Below are 19,952 nucleotides of genomic sequence, written 5' to 3'. Positions count from 1 at the left end.
TATTCGGAACAGCTGAAGGATGGTAGTGGCAAAAAACCAGCCTACACGAGATGAAAAGCCCAAGTAGCTGCTCAAAAATGCTGACCAGGCTGCAAAATGCAGCAGCTGACAGCAGGATGCCAGCTGGAGCAAATGATCAAAAAGCTGGGTGGGAGCAGGGAGCAGCAAACGCAGGCAGGGCAGATGCATCCAAAAAGTAGAATGATGACAGCAGCTGCTGTACAGCGGGGGGGGGGGGGGGGGGGGGGGACTAAATACGCAACCTATATGGATATCGCCAGCTGCTGTATGCTCCAGCGCAGTAGACAGATTGAGTGACCAAATGCAAGCTGGAACAGTTGGCTGAAGGAGAGGCTTGACAGCACCACAAACTAAGATATCCACCAATGAGGGGTGTGGACAGCAATTGAATAGGGCACCAGCTGATGGAGTGTGATAATCTGCAAAACAAGATTGACAAGTGGCTACGCAGCCTCTGTGGATCCAACCAAAAGTTTGGGGTATTTGCTTATGGGACACACAAACTTTGCAGCATTCAGACTTTCGGGGCTGTAAAAGTGAGCTAATAAAGGCTTAAACTAAAATGCACCTTTTTTTTCTCAGCAAGTTCCCCATTTACCTTATCAAAGGAGTGGTCAAATTGGATCTACTGCGTTTCACAAAGTGGCCGTCTACTATGGCAGATATTTATGTCAATTCTTGCCTTGGCTATGCCTCAGCAGCCTAGCCTTGCCTTATATGGATTCTCCATCTAAAGGATGGTAAAAGTGTCAAAAAGTGGTGCAGCAATGGAAGCATAGACAAGTGCTGAAATAAACTGCTCAACACAAGACAAAAGACAAAGAAAACAAAAGAACACTGCAAAAGAAGAGAACTCAGAGATGTGCTTGGGAAATAAAATCCATATACCAAACACGAGAATAACGCATACAACAGTGAGTCATTGGCTGTGTGGGCACCACCATTGGCTCCTCTCCAACAAGAAGACCACCTAAAGAATAATGATGACTGAATGGGAGGAGGAGGAGCCACATAATAAATAGGCATAAAATAGGCCTAAAATGGTAGCTGGTCAGCCAGCATTTAATGCTGGCCCACTAGCATAAAATGCCACACAAAATCACTAAATAATGCCTAAATAAAAGGCAATGTGCCCAGCCTTCATAGGCATGCACAAACTCACACATGAGCTGACAAACCTACTAACACCCTCTCTCAAATCATGGGTGGTCTGATACAATGATAAAGGCTAATCATAGTCTATACAACAAAGAATCACCACAGTAGAACCATGGATACCCAAGCAATGGGCGATCAAGTCACCACCAAGGTGCCTCAAAGAGAACCTGATGTCAATGTTGATCATACCAGCTCCTGAATATAGAGAAGAGTCATAACATATCTTTGTGTTCGTCAACAATGTCTCACAATAGCATACAAGACCATCCTGTCAAAAATGCCTATAAACATATATGACCATTGATTCCCCACCTTTGGCCAAGACCGCCAAAGTATTCTCTCATGTGAGCTCGGACTAGAAGCCAATCCTACTCTCTATCAAATAACAGCCCATCATGAACATAGATGCCAATCCCAACTCTAGGATTTGAACCTGCCAAACTGTGGTCAACTTTAGGGACATCCCTCTCTGAAACCTGTGCACTTGTATACCTATATAGATGAGGCTCAATGACCCCATCTCACCACCCTCTCCCTCTCTAGCACTAGAGAGTCATGAGGGATGACCATATCACCTGGACTAGAAAGAAACACATAAAGGGGCCACCAAGCGCTTCGCTCGATCCGAAAAAGCAAATCCCTTCTATGCCTTGGACTTCTCCTTGGCCAACGGATCAAAGTCAGTCTAAGGAAGAGGAAAACTCATTAGAGAAGTCCGCATCTCATTTCTTCTTCTCCTCCTCTTGCCGTAAGGCTGCTAACTCCTTGCAGTCCTTCCGCAAGTGTCCCTTCTTACCACAATGATAACACTGAGCCTTCGATTTCTTCTTCCTAGTACCCATCTTTGAAGTTGTAAAGGTCTCACTAGAACGTCCATAATGAGACAAAAGCCTCCTCTATAAACACAAAGACGCCTCATGCTCAAGCAGCATGGAGGATGTGTAAAGTTTATAGATGTAGAGGATGTCTACGTCCACAAAGCATCCGCCACTCCATCAAACTTTGAGGGGAGCTTATAAAGTATCGTTCCCACTAGATGTGCCTCTAAAAGGGCAGATTGCATGTGTCAAAGCTAGTCTTGTACCTGTGTAACACAGAGCAAAAAGGACTAGATGGTGCCCTTCGACTCAAACTTCATCTGTTGAAGTTGTCCATAAAGAGTCATGACACGCATGGGGAAAGGTGCCTCATACAACATATGAAGCTTCAACCCTATTTCTCTTAGCCTACCTATGTTAGTTATGTCAATATGTCATCTCTTGGTTGTGAGCTCCTATCAAAGTCTAACAAAGACATAAGAGCTCTACAAATTTAAGTACATTTTCTTTATTTGTCAGCTTCCTTTGTGCATTCCTGGGCCAATTTTTACTGCTCCATGTTGGGTGTAAAGTCCCTTAATCTTCGTGTGTATAAACTTATATGGATGTGAACACACCCTTATTTGTACCCTAACATATAAATACATTTTATTCTTTGTGTACCGTGACGAGCTAGTACACTCATCTTAAGATTCTCTCACTCTCACACTCAACATTGCTCCTGCTTCATTTCTGACTCGCATTTCATTGCGCACTCATCCCAACAAACTGATATCAGAGCTACGGCAAAAGTGTGTGCGCTTCTCAAGGACAATGTGAGTCAATTTAACCTACGTGTGCAAAGGAGTCAGGTCGTCACTTTTTAGTCAATCAAGGGATAGCATGCGTTTGTTTTGTCCAGTCGGCAATCACTTTTGACCAAGTTGCAATCAGTCGTGTTCAGCAAGCAGCAAGCATGCAACAGTCATGACCAAGCAAGTCAAGCAAGAGTCAACTCTAACCAGCATGGTAGCACCAAGCAAGTCAAGCAAGAGTCAACTCTAACCAGCGTGGTAGCAAGCATAACCAACGTGGCAACAGGTGTGACTAGCATTCAACGAACAACGTGGAACCAGGCAATGGCAGGGCGGTAGCACCCAACAGCTAACAGAGACCAAGCGATAGCACATGAGACATTTTTTATGATGTCGCACATCTTCCTAAGCCCTAATTTGCGGTATAAGCACAGTCTACAAATTTGTTCCGGCCGAAAATTTAGGGCTTTTTCCAAATTTGATGCTATTCATGCATAACAATGACATTTGACCCGGAAATTGCAAAAATTGTGCACATTGGCTTTGAAAATTTTAGAGCTTTTCATGTATCAATGAAATTTGCTCAACTGAGCCAAATTTACTATCATTGCTCCTAAATTTGCCTATTTTATGCTCTCAAGAACATGAATTAATGCAATTGGGGCAGATTGGTCATTGAAATTTTGGGGCTTTTGCTGAAATTTGTGGATTTTGGCAAAATTGATGTGTGGAATGCACTTTGGGGACATTGCTGAAGCAATCTTGGTGATGTAAGCAATGAAATTTGAGTTTATTATTTCCCACTTGTGAGATTTTGGAGAAATTGCAAAGAATTTTGGTGTTTTTTTTGTGTATCAGAAGTGCTTTTGGGCATATATGTATGCAATACACATGTTAAGCAGCTCCTATTGAGTTGATGTATTGCTAAATATTCATGGTGCAGTAGTCTTAGTAATCATTTGTAGATCTAGGATTGTTGCAAATGTATTTTTGGTGATATTGCTGAAGGGGGAGTCACCTTGCAATGGTGTATGCATGGAATGTATGCTGAAATCTCAATTATATTGATGAAAGTCATTCTTTCTACTGTTGTACATGTATATGGATCAAATCTTGCTCTTATTTCCTGAAATTTTGGGCTGAAATTAGCTGAATATTCAGCCTATTATTTATTGTCATAAATACAACATTGGTACTTGGCACTTTGCTGAAAAATGGCCACTAATACCTCTAGCAACAATGACACTAAATCCCTTCTTGAAATCAAAAGGTTTGATGGCACTTGCTTTGATCTGTGGAAGGACATGATGCAAGGCATTTTGTTTCTCAAGGACTATAATGATGCTCTTTTGGAAAACAAGCCAGCATTTATGACAAATGTGGATTGGGCTAGACTCAACAAGAAGGCCATTGCATACATTAAAATGGTTGTATCTAATGATGTACTTACAGACATTAAGCATCCTAATACGGCTTATGCCAAATGGAGAAAGTTAATGGACACTTGTGAAAATACAACTCCAATTAATCAAGTGCACCTCATGTGCAAGCTTGTGAACATGGAGTTGGATGAGTCTAAGCCAAGATTTGAGCATTTGAGTGCTTTCACAGGGATCTTGAGTCATTTTGCAAGACTCTTGTTTGCAACCCTTCAATGATAAACTGAAGGCTATTTTCTTGTTGATGACCTTGCCTGATAGCTAAGAGCCTTTGGTTGTTTGACTTAGCAACAACCCTGCTTTCAGCTTTGATGGTGTTACGGGCTCTATTCTCAATGAGGAGATCAGAAGAAAATCCAGTGAAGAAAGCAGTGGTTCAGCTTATCATCTTAGAGGCAAGTCAAAGAAGAGGGGTAATGCAAGAAATAAAGGCAAAAGTAGGAGTAAAAGCAAGGGCAAACAACAGGATGTTACTTGCTATCAGTGTGGGCGTAAAGGGCATAAAATGCCCGATTGTTGGTACTACAAGAAAGAGCAAGAAAGAAATAAACACGAAGGAAAGAAAAAGAAGGATGACAAGAAAGATGATGACATCTCTCCCTCAAAAGAAGTTACAAAGGCAAATATTGCATCTAGTGTGATCATTGAAGAGCTTCCTAACACTGAAGAGATACTTGTTGCAACATCATGCAATGATGTAGATATTATGGCAGCAAGAAGTGATATACACATCACCAAAAAGGACATAATTCATACTCTACTTTCAACTCATGATGGGCTGTCCCAATCATTGCACAGCAGTGCCTCTTTTCATGTTACTCCCTCTTTGGAGTCATTTTCAAAATACACTACAAGTTGCCTAAGCAAGGTTTACTTGAGCAACAACTATGCATGTAAGATAGAGGGTGTAGGTACCATTTACTTGGCCCTTGAAAACGGCCAAGAGCTGATTTTGCATGATGTCAAATGTGTACCTAGCATAAAGAAAAGTCTATTGTTAGTTGAGCAGGAGAGTATTTTACTACCTTTGGTGGTGGATCTTGAAAGGTCCACAAGGGCTCTATACTAATTGCTAAGGGCAGCAAAAAGGGAACTTTATACTATTTGCATTGTAAAGCATTACATGGCAAGTTCTTGGCTATGGCTGAAGTTCATTCACAGATAGAACTTTGGCACAAAAGACTTGGCCATTTGAGCCAGAAAGGCCTTTAGGTTCTCTCCTCTTTAGGAAGACTTGATGTAAACGACTCTAGTCTTGACTTTTGTAATGATTGCATAAATGGAAGACATGTAAGTCTCCTTATAAGTTATTACTCTGGTGTCATTAAGAAATCCAATGCTCTTGATTTAGTACACTCTAATGTGTGCACTATGCCTTTTAATTCACATGGGGGTGCACAGTACTTTGTCACCTTTATCGATGATTTCAGTAGAAAGTCATGGGTATATGTGCTAAAGAGCAAAAAGGAAGTGTTGGATGCTTTTAAAAGGTTTTGTGCTTTTGTTACCACGCAAAAAGGGCTTAAGTTAAAAGATATAAGAACGGAAAATGGGGGCGAGTATGTCTCTAATGAGTTCAAAATGTTTTCTGAGATGCATAGTATTTAGAGGGAGTTAACAATCCCTTATAATCCTGCATCAAATGGCGTGGCTAAAAGATATAATTGCATACTTTGTGAGAGAGTCAGATACATGCTGTCCACAGCTAATCTCCCATAGCAGTTCTGGGGAGAAGCTCTTAAAACTGTAGTTCATGTATGCAATCGCTCTTCCAATCGTACATTGGAAAATGGTATTCCTGAAGAGGTTTGGTCTGGCAAACAGCCTTCATATAACCATTTGCGTGTCTTTGGTTGTGATGCCTTTGTGCATGTTCCTGTAAATCAAAGGACTAAACTAGACATGAAAACCATCAATGGCATCTTTATGGGATATGGAGATGAAGAAGAGATGGGTTATAGAGTTTGGCTTCCTCAAGACAGGAAGATAGTATGCAACCGAGACGTAGCATTTAATGAGACAAAGTTGTTGAAACATGCCACATAGGGTGACCTTGACAAAAAGAAGATCAAATTTCAGCATGAATAGCCAGCCATTCAACAACCATTAGCTAAAGATTCTGTTCCTTTAGATGCTGAAAACTAGTAGCAACCTATTGTGCTACAGCCAAAAGATAACAGATAGCAAATAGATGCACAAGATGGAATAGGTCAGCAAGAAGAACATGCTGAAAACAAGTTACAGCAAGCAAGAAAATGCTGAAAATCAGTCACCAAGTGATGGTATGCACATACCTAAGGATGTAGGCCCGTTGCCTAACAATACAAATCATTGGGTAAGAAGTTCTACATGCGTCAGAGGGCAGCCACAAAGGTTTCAACCATCTTTGGATTTCATTTTATTGACTAATGAAGGTGAGCCTCTGACATTTAGAGAGGCACAATCATGTGAAAACAAGAGAAAGTGGAAGCTTGCTATACAGGAAGAGATGAAGTCTCTGTATGCAAATAACACATGGGAGCTTGTACCTTTGCCCAAGGATAGGAAAGCTATCCCTAACAAATGGGTTTACAAGGTGAAATGTATTGATGGGAAGCCCAAGTACAAAGGCATGTTTGGTTGCTAAGGGCTATATATAAAAGCAAGGTATAGACTTCTAGGAGGTTTTTTCACCAGTGGTGAAGATAACTACACTCTGTGTTTTGTTTGCTCCCACTACATCCTTGGATTTTGAGTTGGATTAGATGGATGTGAAGACTGCTTTTCTTCATGGTGACCTGGATAAAGAGTTGTACATGAAACAACCCAAAGGTTTTGTTATTTCAAAAAAAGAGCATTTGGTTTGTAACCTGAAACGCAGCTTATATGTGTTGAAACAAGCCCCTAGACAATGGTATAAAAAGTTTTGATACTTTTATGCTTAGCCATGGATTTAAACACAATAATGCAGATCACTACTTATACACTAAAAAGGTTGATGATGAAAGCCGTATTGTGCTAGTCTTATATGTGGATGACATGTTGATTGTAGGAAAGCATAAGAGTACTTTGAATGCTCTAAAAAGGTAGTTGAGTTCAACCTCCTCAATGAAAGATTTGGGGGGCAATTGAACACATTTTGGACATGCCGCATTAAAAGAGATAGAGGGCAACACTTGTTTCTCTCACAGAACAAGTACATTAGCAAAGTACTTGACAGGTTTAATATGGCTGATGCTAAGCCTCTTGGTGTGCCTTTACTGCCGCATACAAAGATTAGCAAAGCTAATTGCACAAAGGATGATGCGACTACTAGTGCTATGAAGGGCATACCTTATGCATCAACTTGTGGTTCTTTGATGTATGGCATGGTTGCAACTCGCCCTAGCATTGCTCATGCAATGGGAGTTGTTAGTGGATTCATGTCTAACCCTGGCAAGCCACATTGGAAAGCAGTGAAATGTATCTTTAGATACTTAAAAGGTACACAAGAGAAGTGTATATGCTATGGAAAGGGTACACTAGAGTTGTAGGGATTCTCTAATTCGAACATGGTAGGAAATCTTGACACTAGAAAATCTACCAATGAGTATATCTTTACTTTGGCTAGTGGGGCTATCTCTTGATGTTCAAGGTTACAAAAATTTGTTGCACTGAGTATTGCAGAGACTGAATATATTTCAGCCACAAAAGCTTCTAAGGAAGCTATTTGGCTTGGCCGTTTGATCAAGGATTTTGGTATCTCTTCATATACTCCAGTGCTTGGCAGTGATAGCTAGAGTGCCGTGTGTCTAGCTAAGAATGCCATGTTTCATGCACGTACCAAACACATAGACATTCAATACCACTTCATTCAACAGGTCTTGGATGATGGTCTTTGTCACACTAACTAAGGTTAAAACCCAAGACAACCCTGCCTGCAGATGTTCTCACTAAGAGTCTTGCAAAGGGTCAACATGAGCATTGCATCTTCATTCAATAGGTCTTGGATGATGGTCTTTGTCACACTAACTAAGGTTAAAACCCAAGACAACCCTGCCTGCAGATGTTCTCACTAAGAGTCTTGCAAAGGCTCAACATGAGCATTGCATCAGATTAGTGGGAGTTGGCTAGCTTAAAGATACCATTTTGGGCCTTGTGGAAGGTTATTGGGTGTAAAGTCCCTTAATCTCCGTGTGTATAAACTTATATAGGTGTGAACACACCCTTATTTGTACCCTAACATATAAATACATTTTATTATTTGTGTATTGTGACAAGCTGGTACACTCATCTTGGGATTCTCTCATTCTCACACTCAACACTACTCCTACTTCATTTCTGACTCACATTCTATTGCACACTCATCCCAACACTCCATAGTCTGCCTACACCTATCGAACATTGTCATTGTCAACTAGATTTTTCTAGGGGTCACCCCTAATTTTCTAGCATTTTATTTTTCAATGACCAATATTTATTACTATTTGACCAGCATTTATGGCCTCCCCCGATACAAGTCAACCAAATTTGGGTATTTATGACTATTTATAGCCAGTCCCCCTCACTTAGTAGACACACACTCTTCAATCTTCAATCTTCCCTTTGTAGATGCACACTTCACACTCCAAAGCTCCGTGCTTGGTGTTGCCATTATCATCAGCCTGATCTGGCTGATGATAACACTTTAGGCTGCGCACAAGGACAGATGAGTCCATCATCATTGTATCATCATTCAGTATAATACTCTTCCTTCATCTTCTGCTTCCTCTCTTTTCCTCTCTCTACTTCTCTTTGTGTCCGTGTTGTTCTTTTGTTCCATCTCGCATGGTATCATCGCCTAATTGAGGACACAATCTAGAGATTTTTTCCAAAAGAGCAAGTTTTATCGCAAAGGAACAACCCAAATCTTCAAAATGCAAATTTTCAGTCTGTTTTTACAGCCCATACAAGTGGTTCATTGCCCGTCTGACCTTCCTGACAGCCAAGCAATAGTCTCTAGGTCCCATGCGACAAAATTCAGTCTACCAAGCGGCATCTATTTCTTTTGCAAAAAATGCACATTAGTGTTTTGCAGGTGACCACATCTTGGTGTAGGTGATAGCTTCCAAGTTGCAAACGAAAGCTTTTCCTTGATAGATGATGCATCTACAATCTCTGTAGATGACTACCTTTTGTCTTTCCCACTGTCTCTATCAAAACGCAATTTTTTGGGTGATTGCAGGATCGAAGATGTCTTACCAATTCACAACCTTTGATAACTCAAAGAAGGAGCTTCTTAAAGACACTCTGAGCGAAGACGCGATTATTGCAATTATAGTCGGTAAGACTTTTGGCAACTAGAGCTCCCCTTACCGATGTCACCCGTTATAGGTGTCTTGTTGGCTCTCTCATTTGGCTTATTCACACTCAACCAAATATTGCACTCCCTTGACTCCGGAGTTATCTTGTGGAGCAACAAGAAGCAACCTATTGTGGCCCTTTCCTCTATAGAGGTAGGGTATCGTGCCTTGTGTTCTACAACTATGGAGGCACTTTGGCTTCGCCGCATATTAGCAAAGATTGGTTTAACTATCTTGTGGAGCAACAAGAAGTAGCCTACTATGGCCCTCTCTTCTATAAAGGTAGGGTATTGTGCCTTATGTTCTACAACTATGGAGGGCATTTTGGCTTTGCCACATATTGGCAAAGATTGGTTTTCCTCAACCTGGACCTACAGAGCTGCATATGGACAACCAAAGTACTCTAGCTCTAGCAAAGAACCTTGTGTTTCATACTCACACGAAGCACATCGAGGTTATAAGTGAAGCAAGCAATCAAGCTAGGGAAAAACTACCTGGGAGACTGCCATGTGCAATGCCGCAAATATGGTGGATCCAGAGTCGACTACTCCAAAAGACTGAAATGGGATAAATACGCACAGATGTATGTTTACATGAACAAAATGCCAATGCATTGGGAAGAAGGAGACTCAGGATGAGCCAAGGGTGGGAACAATCATGGACTCTCAGTGGAGTAGACTGTAAAGGAGATGTGGACCATGGAAGCCACTGTACCCCAAAGTAGGTGGGGAAAACCTCCACCCAGTGGGGTGGTCTCCAAGAGGGCTTATCACCTCATAAGATCTTAGAGCCTCCGTATGCACGAAAGAACTTAGTACACATCGGATGCAGCTTATTGCCTTGAGCATAGTACTTTGATAGCCGATGCAGAACGATCTTTGTGACCCAAAAAGGAGAGGTAGCACAAGGAGTGCTTGGTGGAAGACACATACCGACGGGGTGAGGAGCAAAGGTCGATGTCGACAATCTTTGGTGGGATGACCGTTCAGGCCACCGCAATAGCACCCAATAGAAGGGCAATCTATCGATGGAGACGCCATGGTATCGGTGTGGCAAACTGGAGAAGGGAGGGTGGGAGGGAGAAAAAGGATATCTCCCAATGCGCAACGGAAATGATAAAGAAATCAAATGTTGATGCCGATGAACCCACCACCGATCTTCAGCACAACCAGCAGCACTTCCTTCATCCTCAGACATTTCGGAGTCCATGATCCATGAGTTTTTGGATTCCCTATCTACCTCAAAAGGGGATTCATAGAGGGATGATATTTCTTTGCCCTCCAAGGGGGCATCTACATCTACTGTGACTTCAGAGGGGACTCCTATTCCTCCAATTTCAAAGGGGGTCCCCACCCCCTGCTCAATTTTTTGCACACCCTGGCGGAGGCTTTTTATCTTCTTCTACCCTTGGATGGGGTGGCTTCCTTCCCGTGGTCATCTCACCTATTGATACCCATGATCTTGAGGATCTACTTGGATTGGGGCCTTGGAGGTTTAGCCACAACTTGGTGACAAGGCCTTTGTATTCCTTCTTACATGGATGCACAAAGCTAGTGGCTTCTCTCCTGAGGTTGAGTTTCGGATTCTCCATTTCACTCTATCTACTGTTCTTTACTACATGATACCTTTCAAGTCGAAATCTTGGATCTTAGGGATCCTCTACATCTTCTTCCTCTTCTTCTCTTCTATCCTTGGTCACTTGGTCAACATAGAGTCACCTCACAAGATTGAATATGGGCATATCCTTATGGTTCTCCACACCGCACAGAGTTCGACATCCTCCTATACATTGCATATTTTCATTATCTTTGTACTAGGGTGCTTGGGCAAGTGAACAATTTCCCCACGAGGAACACTATCTAAGTGAAACCTGCTGCATGAGCATTTTACAACATGTAGCATTGCATCTCCACCTCACTCTTTTCTTGTTCCCCTTTTTGGGCCTGAGAAGAGGTGTTGAGAAACCCTTCACCCACAATTTGCGTTTTTGTGTTTTGCATTTAGGGTTTGCAGCCCCAAAAAGCCATCCTAGACTGATTATGCCTATTTATAGACCACTCTCTTGTTCATTCCTCACGGATGATTCATTCAGTCCATCACCTCCTCTCCAACCTCTCCACTACCGTCACATCCCTTCAGGAGGACATTGCAGTTCATGGTTCGTGGCTATCTTCATCATCTTCCTTGTGCTACAACACCCTTGTTCCCTTATATCACATTCATTCCATTTCATCAGAGTTTCTTCTCTCCTCTCTTCTCTTCTCCATGTTTGCCGAGTTCACTCCGTGTCCCCCCCCCCCCAAACCCTACTGTCTCGCTGGTACGTCATCTTCTGACACACTCCGACTCTTCGTGCTTGGTGCTGCCATTGTCATCAATCTGATGTGGTGCCTTCAATGACACTTTGGACTGTGTGCAAGGACTAATCAATCTATTATCATTGTATTAACATTCCTCTTCAATCAATGCAATACTCTTTCTTCATCTTCTGATTCCTCTATTTTCTCTCCCTATTTCTCTATGTGTTTGTGTTTCTCTTCTATCGTACACTCTCACAATTTCTAGGGATGTTCTACAAGAGGTATCTGCTAGTAGAACTTCTTTAGAAATACAGCGACGCAATGCAAAATATGCACGTGCATCATCTGAATCCCATGTAAGCACATCTTCCTCATAGTTGTCCTCATCAAAATCTTTGAGAAGAGGAAAAGGATGCTGAGGCCAAGGAATAGCTCCACATACATTGTACCAAATCCACTTCTACACAAACCAGGCTTTCATCACAGCACTTCATGTAAGATAGTAAGGTCCATGTAACTTATCATCTATAGAAACACATAGAGGAGCCATCAGGAGAGGAGGAGAAGAAAAGATAGAGGATAGAGTGTATAAGGAGAGGGAATACAAGTAAACCAACAATAAAGACTTCATAAAATGAGCGTTCACATGTAGTGTAACCAAAAATCTGATCAAAGATGAAAAGCAACTGCTGCAAAATGAAAAAAACCCAATCAAAAGCTACTAGAAAAAGTGAAAGCAGCCTGTACAAATAGTCACAAGATATCACCCTGCTCGAGACCAAGAGCAAACCTAAAAACACAAATATGTTGAGCAAGAATCAACAAGTGTCAACAATGTAGGAGCCGCCAAGGGGAGAAATAGCAGCCTAGCCTGAAATCACACATACTAATGGGGTAAACGCAAGCTGACACTGCACTAAATGCAGCAAACACAAGTTGGGCAGGCAGCACATAAGTCGAGAGCAACAACAAACTGTCATCTAATCAGCAATGTGAAAAATAAGACCTGAAATCAACAGAGAAACACAAAAGCAAGAGCCTAGATCTTGCAATTTGATACCATGACAAAAGTGGTGCAGCAATGGAAGCATAGACAAGTGCTGAAATAAACTCTTGAACACACAACAAAAGACAAAGAAACAAAAGAACACAGAGAAACACTGCAAAAGAAGAGAACTCGGAGATGTGCTCGGGAAATAGAATCCATATACCAAACACAAGAGTAACGCATACAACAGTGAGCCACTTGCTACATGGGCACCAACACTGGCTCCTCTCTAACAAGAAGACCACATGAAGAATGATGATGACCGAATGGTAGGAGGAGCCAAAAAAATCACTAAAATAATGCCTAAATAAGAGGCAATGTGCCCAACCCTAATAGGCATGCATAGGCTCATACAAGAGTTGACAAACACGCTAACAAAAAGCCCTCCCCCCGCCCACACCCCTCCCAACCTATCATTAAGAGCTTTTTTTTTTTTAAGGCAGTAAGATCCTCTAAATAGGGCTATCTGAAAGAAACATCCATCACCTCCATAATCTTGCCACGTTCTTGGGTAGCCAACATGCACCCATTGACCAATACCCTAGCTACCTTGGGGTGGGAGCCTTTCAATTATGAAAAGGTGGCGATGTGACTTACACACCATCTTTGGCACATCTCTTTTTGGGCCTAATTGAGGGGGTGTTGAGCAACAAGCTACTAATATTAGGCTTCGCACTCAATCATAATTATGGCACATCAACCACTGATTTAATCTCCTTGAAACAACCACATAAAGTCATAAGGCTAAATTACCAAAAATAAATGGCTTTATCTTTGGCAATAGGACAGATGCACTCCCAATCCTCTATAAAGAGGAGACTTGCATTTGTGCATCCTCAATCCTCATTCGTTACCTTCAGCTATCTCTCCTAACACTACGGCCTACACTCCATCCTAGAGCTATCACAGAGTGCATTAGCTCCTACCACCCATCTACAGGATATCACAACTCCCTGTCAATGGAGGAGGCTATCTCAAGTGCTGGCCAACCTATCTCATCATCAATCAATGACCTTGAAATGCATTTTGGAGCTGCAGCAAGCTGCCCTCCTATTCTACCACCAGACTATTAGCTAGTCATCACCCGGACAGCTAAGTGCTGCGTGGCAAGCAGTTGGCCAAGTGCCAAGTGGCCTGCAGTCGAACTGCAGAAGTCGGCTGCATTAATTGCAACCAACTTGTATTTTTCTGATCATTATTTTCAGCTGATTTATAGGCTTTGTCTCTAGCAATCTCAATCAATTGTGTTCCACAAATTTCAAGTTGCAGACCGTGGAGATTGCCCTCGGGGCTGACAGAGACCGAGATCTTTGAGGTGGAGACATACTCAAATTTTCTCTCTACACCCATGTATAATTGTGCATCCTTATACAGCATTCTTCACTGCAGATTTTATGTGTCTCACTATCTCTTCCTCTCTCTCTGTTCACTCGTCGTCTTGGTCATTCGCTTCCGCATTGCTTCACTCTGACATGGTATCAAATCACTAAAGAATTGACCTAGGGTGGACCCATCTGAAGAGGGGATTTCAACGCAACACAAGGCTGTGTTTTCAATGTTCAAGTGCAAGCAGGTGGGCTGCGCATCAAAACAAGGCTGGGCGAGCATAGGCATGCGAGAAAAGAGAAGATTTGCTAAAGCTATTGCTATTTTTCTGCCGTTAGAGAAGAAGGCTGCATTTTGGGCCTTCAAGTGCAGATTTTACTTTTTCATCGCCTCTGATGGGTGAAGGAGCGGGACAAGAGAACCATAGCCCTAGCAGGCTGTATTTTCACAATCAGAGGGGGCTGCTCTTTGTGTTTTGTGCAAGCATTGTAGGTGAATCTTCTGACGTCAAGATATAGTTTCACGCGATCATGGACCGAAAGGTGCCTATCCTACCGGCTCTTCATTCAGATCAAAAGCTTGATGGTGAGAACTACTGCATCTGACGGGTCATGATGCTTGCCATATTGGAGTCCTATGATTTGGTGAAGCTTGTTACAGAGGCTATCCATCGTCCTTCTTTGTGTGACAAGTCCCGACTCTCTTCCAGTGAAAAGGTGGAGTTGGCAAAGGCTCGAACACGTTGGGATAAACTCAATGCTCGCATCGGCTCGTCTTTATTTCTCTCATGTACTACGGAAGCTATCTCTCATATAGAGCATTTGACGGTGGCTCAAAAGATATCACTGGAATTGGATCAGATGTATAATCGGATGACTATCATGAAGCAAGTCTCTTTGGAAGTGCATGTGCAAACCATGAGTGTCAACAAGTCATCATCCATGCGGAACCATATCAACAAGCTAAGGCAACTTCAGATGCAGGTTCAAAACACAAGAAAGGTGATCACTTCTGAGGCATGGCAATAACTCTCCTTTTACAGTTACCGCCTCGCTTCAATGGTTTTTATTCTGCCTTGATTGCTTCAAGGAGGTCTCAGATTCTTTGGTGGAAAGAGTCCACAAGTTGCAGTCTTCTTCTACCTTTACTTCTCTTTTTCTTACCTCTCAAACTCAATTCAAGCTTTGGCATGCTCAATTTGGCCACCTCAATTATTATCACCTTCGAAAGGCGTCTAAAGAACCAATTAATTTGAGTTTACCGGATATTGTGGTGAGATAGCAACCTTATGTATCTTGCATCCGTGGAAAGCAAACTCGTGATGTTATTCCCAACAAGGCTTTGAGGCGGTCTTCCTCGGCACCCTTGGAGCTTATTTCTACCAATCTTTGTGGACCGATGAGAACAGGGTTCCCTAGAGGGAGCTTGTAATTCATGCTAATTGTGGATGATTACTACAAGATGTCATGGGCCTATTTCTTGAAGCTAAAGTCGGAGGCTTTCTCCAACTTTAAGGATTGGTTGCTTTTTTAGGAGAACCAATCGGAACAGAAGCTGAAGACCTTACGATCAGATAAGGACAGAGAATTTGTTTCTAATGAGTTTGCTCATTTTTGTGCAAATCATGGTATTCACCAAGAGTTTGCCGGTACAAACACCCCTCATGAGAATGGCATCTTTGAGTGGAAGAATCGCAAGTGTGATCGAGATGGCTCGTACCATGATAGAGCATCGTCAAACACCTCAATGTCTATGGGATGAGGTTGTGGCTACTGCAATTTACATCCTTGATCATTCCCCTACTTCCGTTGTTGCTGGTATAGCTCCTTATGAGGCATACTTTGGGTCAAAGCCAAATGTTTCTTATTTCAAGGTTTTTGGGTGTGATGCCTATGTTCACATCCCAAAGACACAGCATCACAAATTTGAAGCCACTTCCAAAAAACAAGCGTCTTGGTCATTTGCTTTTGCATTGCTTCACTCTGACACAAGCAACCTGTTTTCTGCATGTTGGATATGTTGCCCTGCTATGTTTACCTCATCTAGAGGCTACCCTATGGCTGATGTCATTAGCTACAACATGTCAACTCAAACAACCTATAATTGGCATGCTCTCCAATTGTTGATCTGCATTTTGTGCATCTTGATTAGTATTTTCAGCCTGCATCATCAATCATCGTTATGATGACCATCATCATCATCATCATCATTGGATAGACTTCAAACTGGTTCAGCATTATGAGGATTCCTACACTCTAATATCCACTCCTTTAAATACCTCTACCCCACTCCTAGAGATACAGAGGTTCCGAGTCCAATGATTGTATAATCTTCATACTCGTTATTCATTTAATAGCACTCAACACTCTACAAATCATGTTCTCCGTGTTATCATACACTTTTGTATTTCTATGTTTGCCATAACATTTGTCTACAACATGTACTTAAAAGAGATAGGCTGCCAAGTCTCTCATGTAGCTGTAGGGGGCACCAAGTCATTATTCAAGTTGCAAGCACCAAGTCCTCGTTCAAGTTACAAGCACCACACCAAGCATTAGGACTTATGTGAGGCATAACTCTGAAAACTCCTCTAGAGCTAAGGCTCTAATTCAATGGGGGAGCTTGAGTATGATAATAGGAATGTCATTAGTAACAATGACTTTGGCAAGGCTTTTAAGGCTTCCTCTAGTGAGCATAAGTCTCTTCCTAGTGCTCTATTTGAGCTCAAGGATTCTACATCATGTGATGGTTGACTACTTAGTATTTTCCAATTTGCCTCTATGTTTTGCTTAAGTATGTACTCTTTTTCGTAGGGCAATGAGTCCTAAATCAATGGCAACTTTAAACTTGCCATTTTATATGAAACTTTTTGAAATGGATCACAACTCATAACATTGGACTCTTATTGCCTTGTGATTTTTTTGTAACTCCTCATGTTTGAACTTTAAACATGACTCTTGTTCCATGGGGGAGCTTGAGTATGATGATAACATGAATATCATTAGTAACAATGATTTTGGCAAGGCTTTTAAGGCTTCCTCTAGTGAGCGTAAGTCTCTTCCTAATGATCTATTTGAGCTCAAGCATCCTACATCATGTGATGGTTGAAGTCCTTTCCAATTTGTCTCTATGTTTTGCTTAAGTATGTATACTTTTTCATAGGGCAATGAATCCATAAATCAATGGCAAGTTTAAACTTGCTATTTTATATGAGACTTTTTTGAAATGGATCACGACTCATAACATTGGACTCTTATTGCCATGCGACCCTTTTGTAACCCTTGATGTTTGGACTTTAAAGTAATAAGTCACGTTTTTATATACCTCTGACTTTTCAAGTATAGATGATAATTGTATAATGCATGGTTTTAGAAAATAACAACGTACTTTATTTTCGAACTTTTTGTGTACATTCCATGGCATATAAGTTTGCAAACTGAAAATATAATAGGAAGCGTACTTGACTGCCTTGCCAATAAGCTCCAGATATGTTATCCTGCCGCACATATCCGGCCCTTTGGAGATTACTTCTCCATCCAAACCCATAGGATTTCTCGATGGTAGGGACCCCTTGCATGACATCATGTCCGCACTCCAAAAGCCAATCCACCCCACCACCCACCCAACAACCACAGCGCCGCCCCCCACTCCCCCCCCCCCCCCCCAAAAAAAAAACAAAAAAAAGAAACCAACAACGACAACTCCATGCGAAATTATGAGAATAGGGTTTGGACCTACATGTGTGAAATTGGGCGAAGACAATTTCGTTTTTAACTTGAAGGTCGTCGCCCCAATCTCAACTTGGCTTTAGGGAGATCTACGTGGCCACATTAGAGGCTAGAGCCCATGGCTAGTAAATCTTTCACCTACCTTCTTCTTTTTCTCTTGATGAGGTCGGTTCACAATAAAGTGCAAAGTTTACCTTTTTCTGTTGTTGCTTCGTTCACAAAAAGTGCTACCAAGAAAGACATCTTTTAGAACGTCTTCCGACTGCTAGTTGTAAAGGTCGAACAATCTCGTTCCATGGACATTGAATGTCAACGTTCACATCCAAAACATTTGCTGCCTTTGGCACAATCTCCAACTAGTTTGTGAAGTCATTGGAGGCTTACCCTCTGGCTTGTTAAAAGGTCCCTTCCCTGATCTGCACGTTTGTCTTCCGCTTGGTAGTATTCTAGTTTAATCTACTTGATGCCTTCATCAAAAATGTACAGTGGAACCACTGATGAAGGATACTTGCCAGGTCCCTTTCGAGGACGGAACATTTGTGCGAGGGAGTATGGCTTTACGACATGCTAACTCGGCATCCATAACTAGTAAAATTTGCTGAATAAAGAGATCGTGCAAACGGCCCCGGGGGAAGCCCTCATGAATTTCTGTTTTCTGTCGTCATGACGATTGATCAACCTCATGAGTTTCTATACTGGCCATGAGCACCTCCATGGTTACAGATTTGAAATGCAGTTTCGCAAAGTCCTCAAGACATATGTCTGTTAGCTAGAAATTCTATACGCAAAAACCTAAAGTCACCATCTATTATTGGAGATGACCTTATGCGTAACTTATGTCGCAACTCATGCCGCTAATACTGCTCTCATGGATCCATATAGAGCGAACGGCGAGCACTTTTGTGAACAGTCAGTCTAAGAGGAAAGAGAGCCCATACCACTTCTTCTCCTGCTTTGGAATCTGACTGCTGAAGTGATCTAGAGTCTCGAATATCCGATTTTCTTCGAGCTGGAGTAGCAGGGACAAGCTGCATTGCTGGTTGTGATGTCATCGAATGCCTCTTCAAAGCATTGCTAAGTCCTCCATCTAGTGAACACCTTAAAGGATCCTTCCTGGCTGGAGCAGAAACGGCAGCATCTGTGCTCTTTGGCTTTCCGGTCCCGTCGAGAACGAGCTTCTTCTGTGCCCTATCTTTGTGTAATGGAGAAGGCAAACGTTCAGATGAAGGGAGGGCCCGGGGAGTGTGTCTGTTGTTGGAGGATGACATGAAGGGAGAGGTGACAGCGCCGGGCCGCCGCGGTGTGACCACAGCGCTAGGGGATTGGGGGAGGCTTCTCTCCTTCTCGCCTGCCTGCGGGGGAGGGGGGGAGGTATCCCGCTTCATTTTGACGAGGCTAGCAGCGGGGGAACTGGATCTAGGGGCCGCGGTTCTGGTAGTACTCTTGGTAAAGGTGCCGGCTCCTCTGCCGTTGCTAGCGACGGGAGAAGGAAAACGCTTGGGATTGGATAGGGATCGTGGCTGGGATGGCTTAATTGTGGTGCTCGCATTTGCATTGTTGGTAGCTCTCCTGAAAGAATGGACTCGAGCTGCGGGATCAGGCTTAAGGGAAGCCGATCTAGAAGGCGGAGTCCCGACGCTTCGTTGCCTGCCTTTGGCTATGGTGGACGCAGCTTCTTCTCCTAAAGCATCTGCTTGGCCACCAATGTCCATAGCTGCCGACACTAAAAGCAAGGCCTCGAGGAATACTGTGACTTCTAGCTTTCAATATACAGCGTCATGTGAAAGGGGCGGGGGGGGGGGGGGGGGGGGGGGGGGTGTTGTGGAGGACTTCTGTGACTCTGGCACCGGGAGGACGATACGACCAGAGAATATCTAGCTTTTGATATACGACGCCATAGATGGATGTAGTGTAGAGAGCGAGAGAGAGAGAGAGAGAGAGAGAGAGAGAGAGAGAGATAGAAGAAGGGGAGGGGGAGCCTGGAGGAGCAGAAGGAGAGAGAAATATTATTGCAAGTTTT

At 42.6% G+C, this 19,952-nt stretch overlaps 1 protein-coding gene across 1 annotated transcript in view; it reads right to left on the bottom strand.

Moving 5' to 3' along the window:
- Positions 1-19,739, bottom strand: part of LOC148035996 (187-kDa microtubule-associated protein AIR9-like) — a 95,980-nt gene extending 76,241 nt beyond the window's left edge. The window contains exon 1 of the mRNA XM_087677995.1: positions 18,871-19,739. Within this exon, the coding sequence (XP_087534121.1) occupies positions 18,871-19,644 (774 nt within the window). The 5' untranslated portion in view covers positions 19,645-19,739. The remainder of the gene's footprint in view (positions 1-18,870) is intronic.
- Positions 19,740-19,952: the final 213 nt, after the last annotated feature.

Source organism: Lygodium microphyllum, chromosome 5 (genome assembly GCF_053477565.2).
Source record: "Lygodium microphyllum isolate KBCC chromosome 5, Lygodium_microphyllum_v1.1.10, whole genome shotgun sequence".
Lineage (NCBI taxonomy): Eukaryota > Viridiplantae > Streptophyta > Polypodiopsida > Schizaeales > Lygodiaceae > Lygodium > Lygodium microphyllum.
The sequence above is the reverse complement of the archived record's forward strand: the minus strand, read 5'-3'. Positions and strand labels throughout refer to the sequence as shown.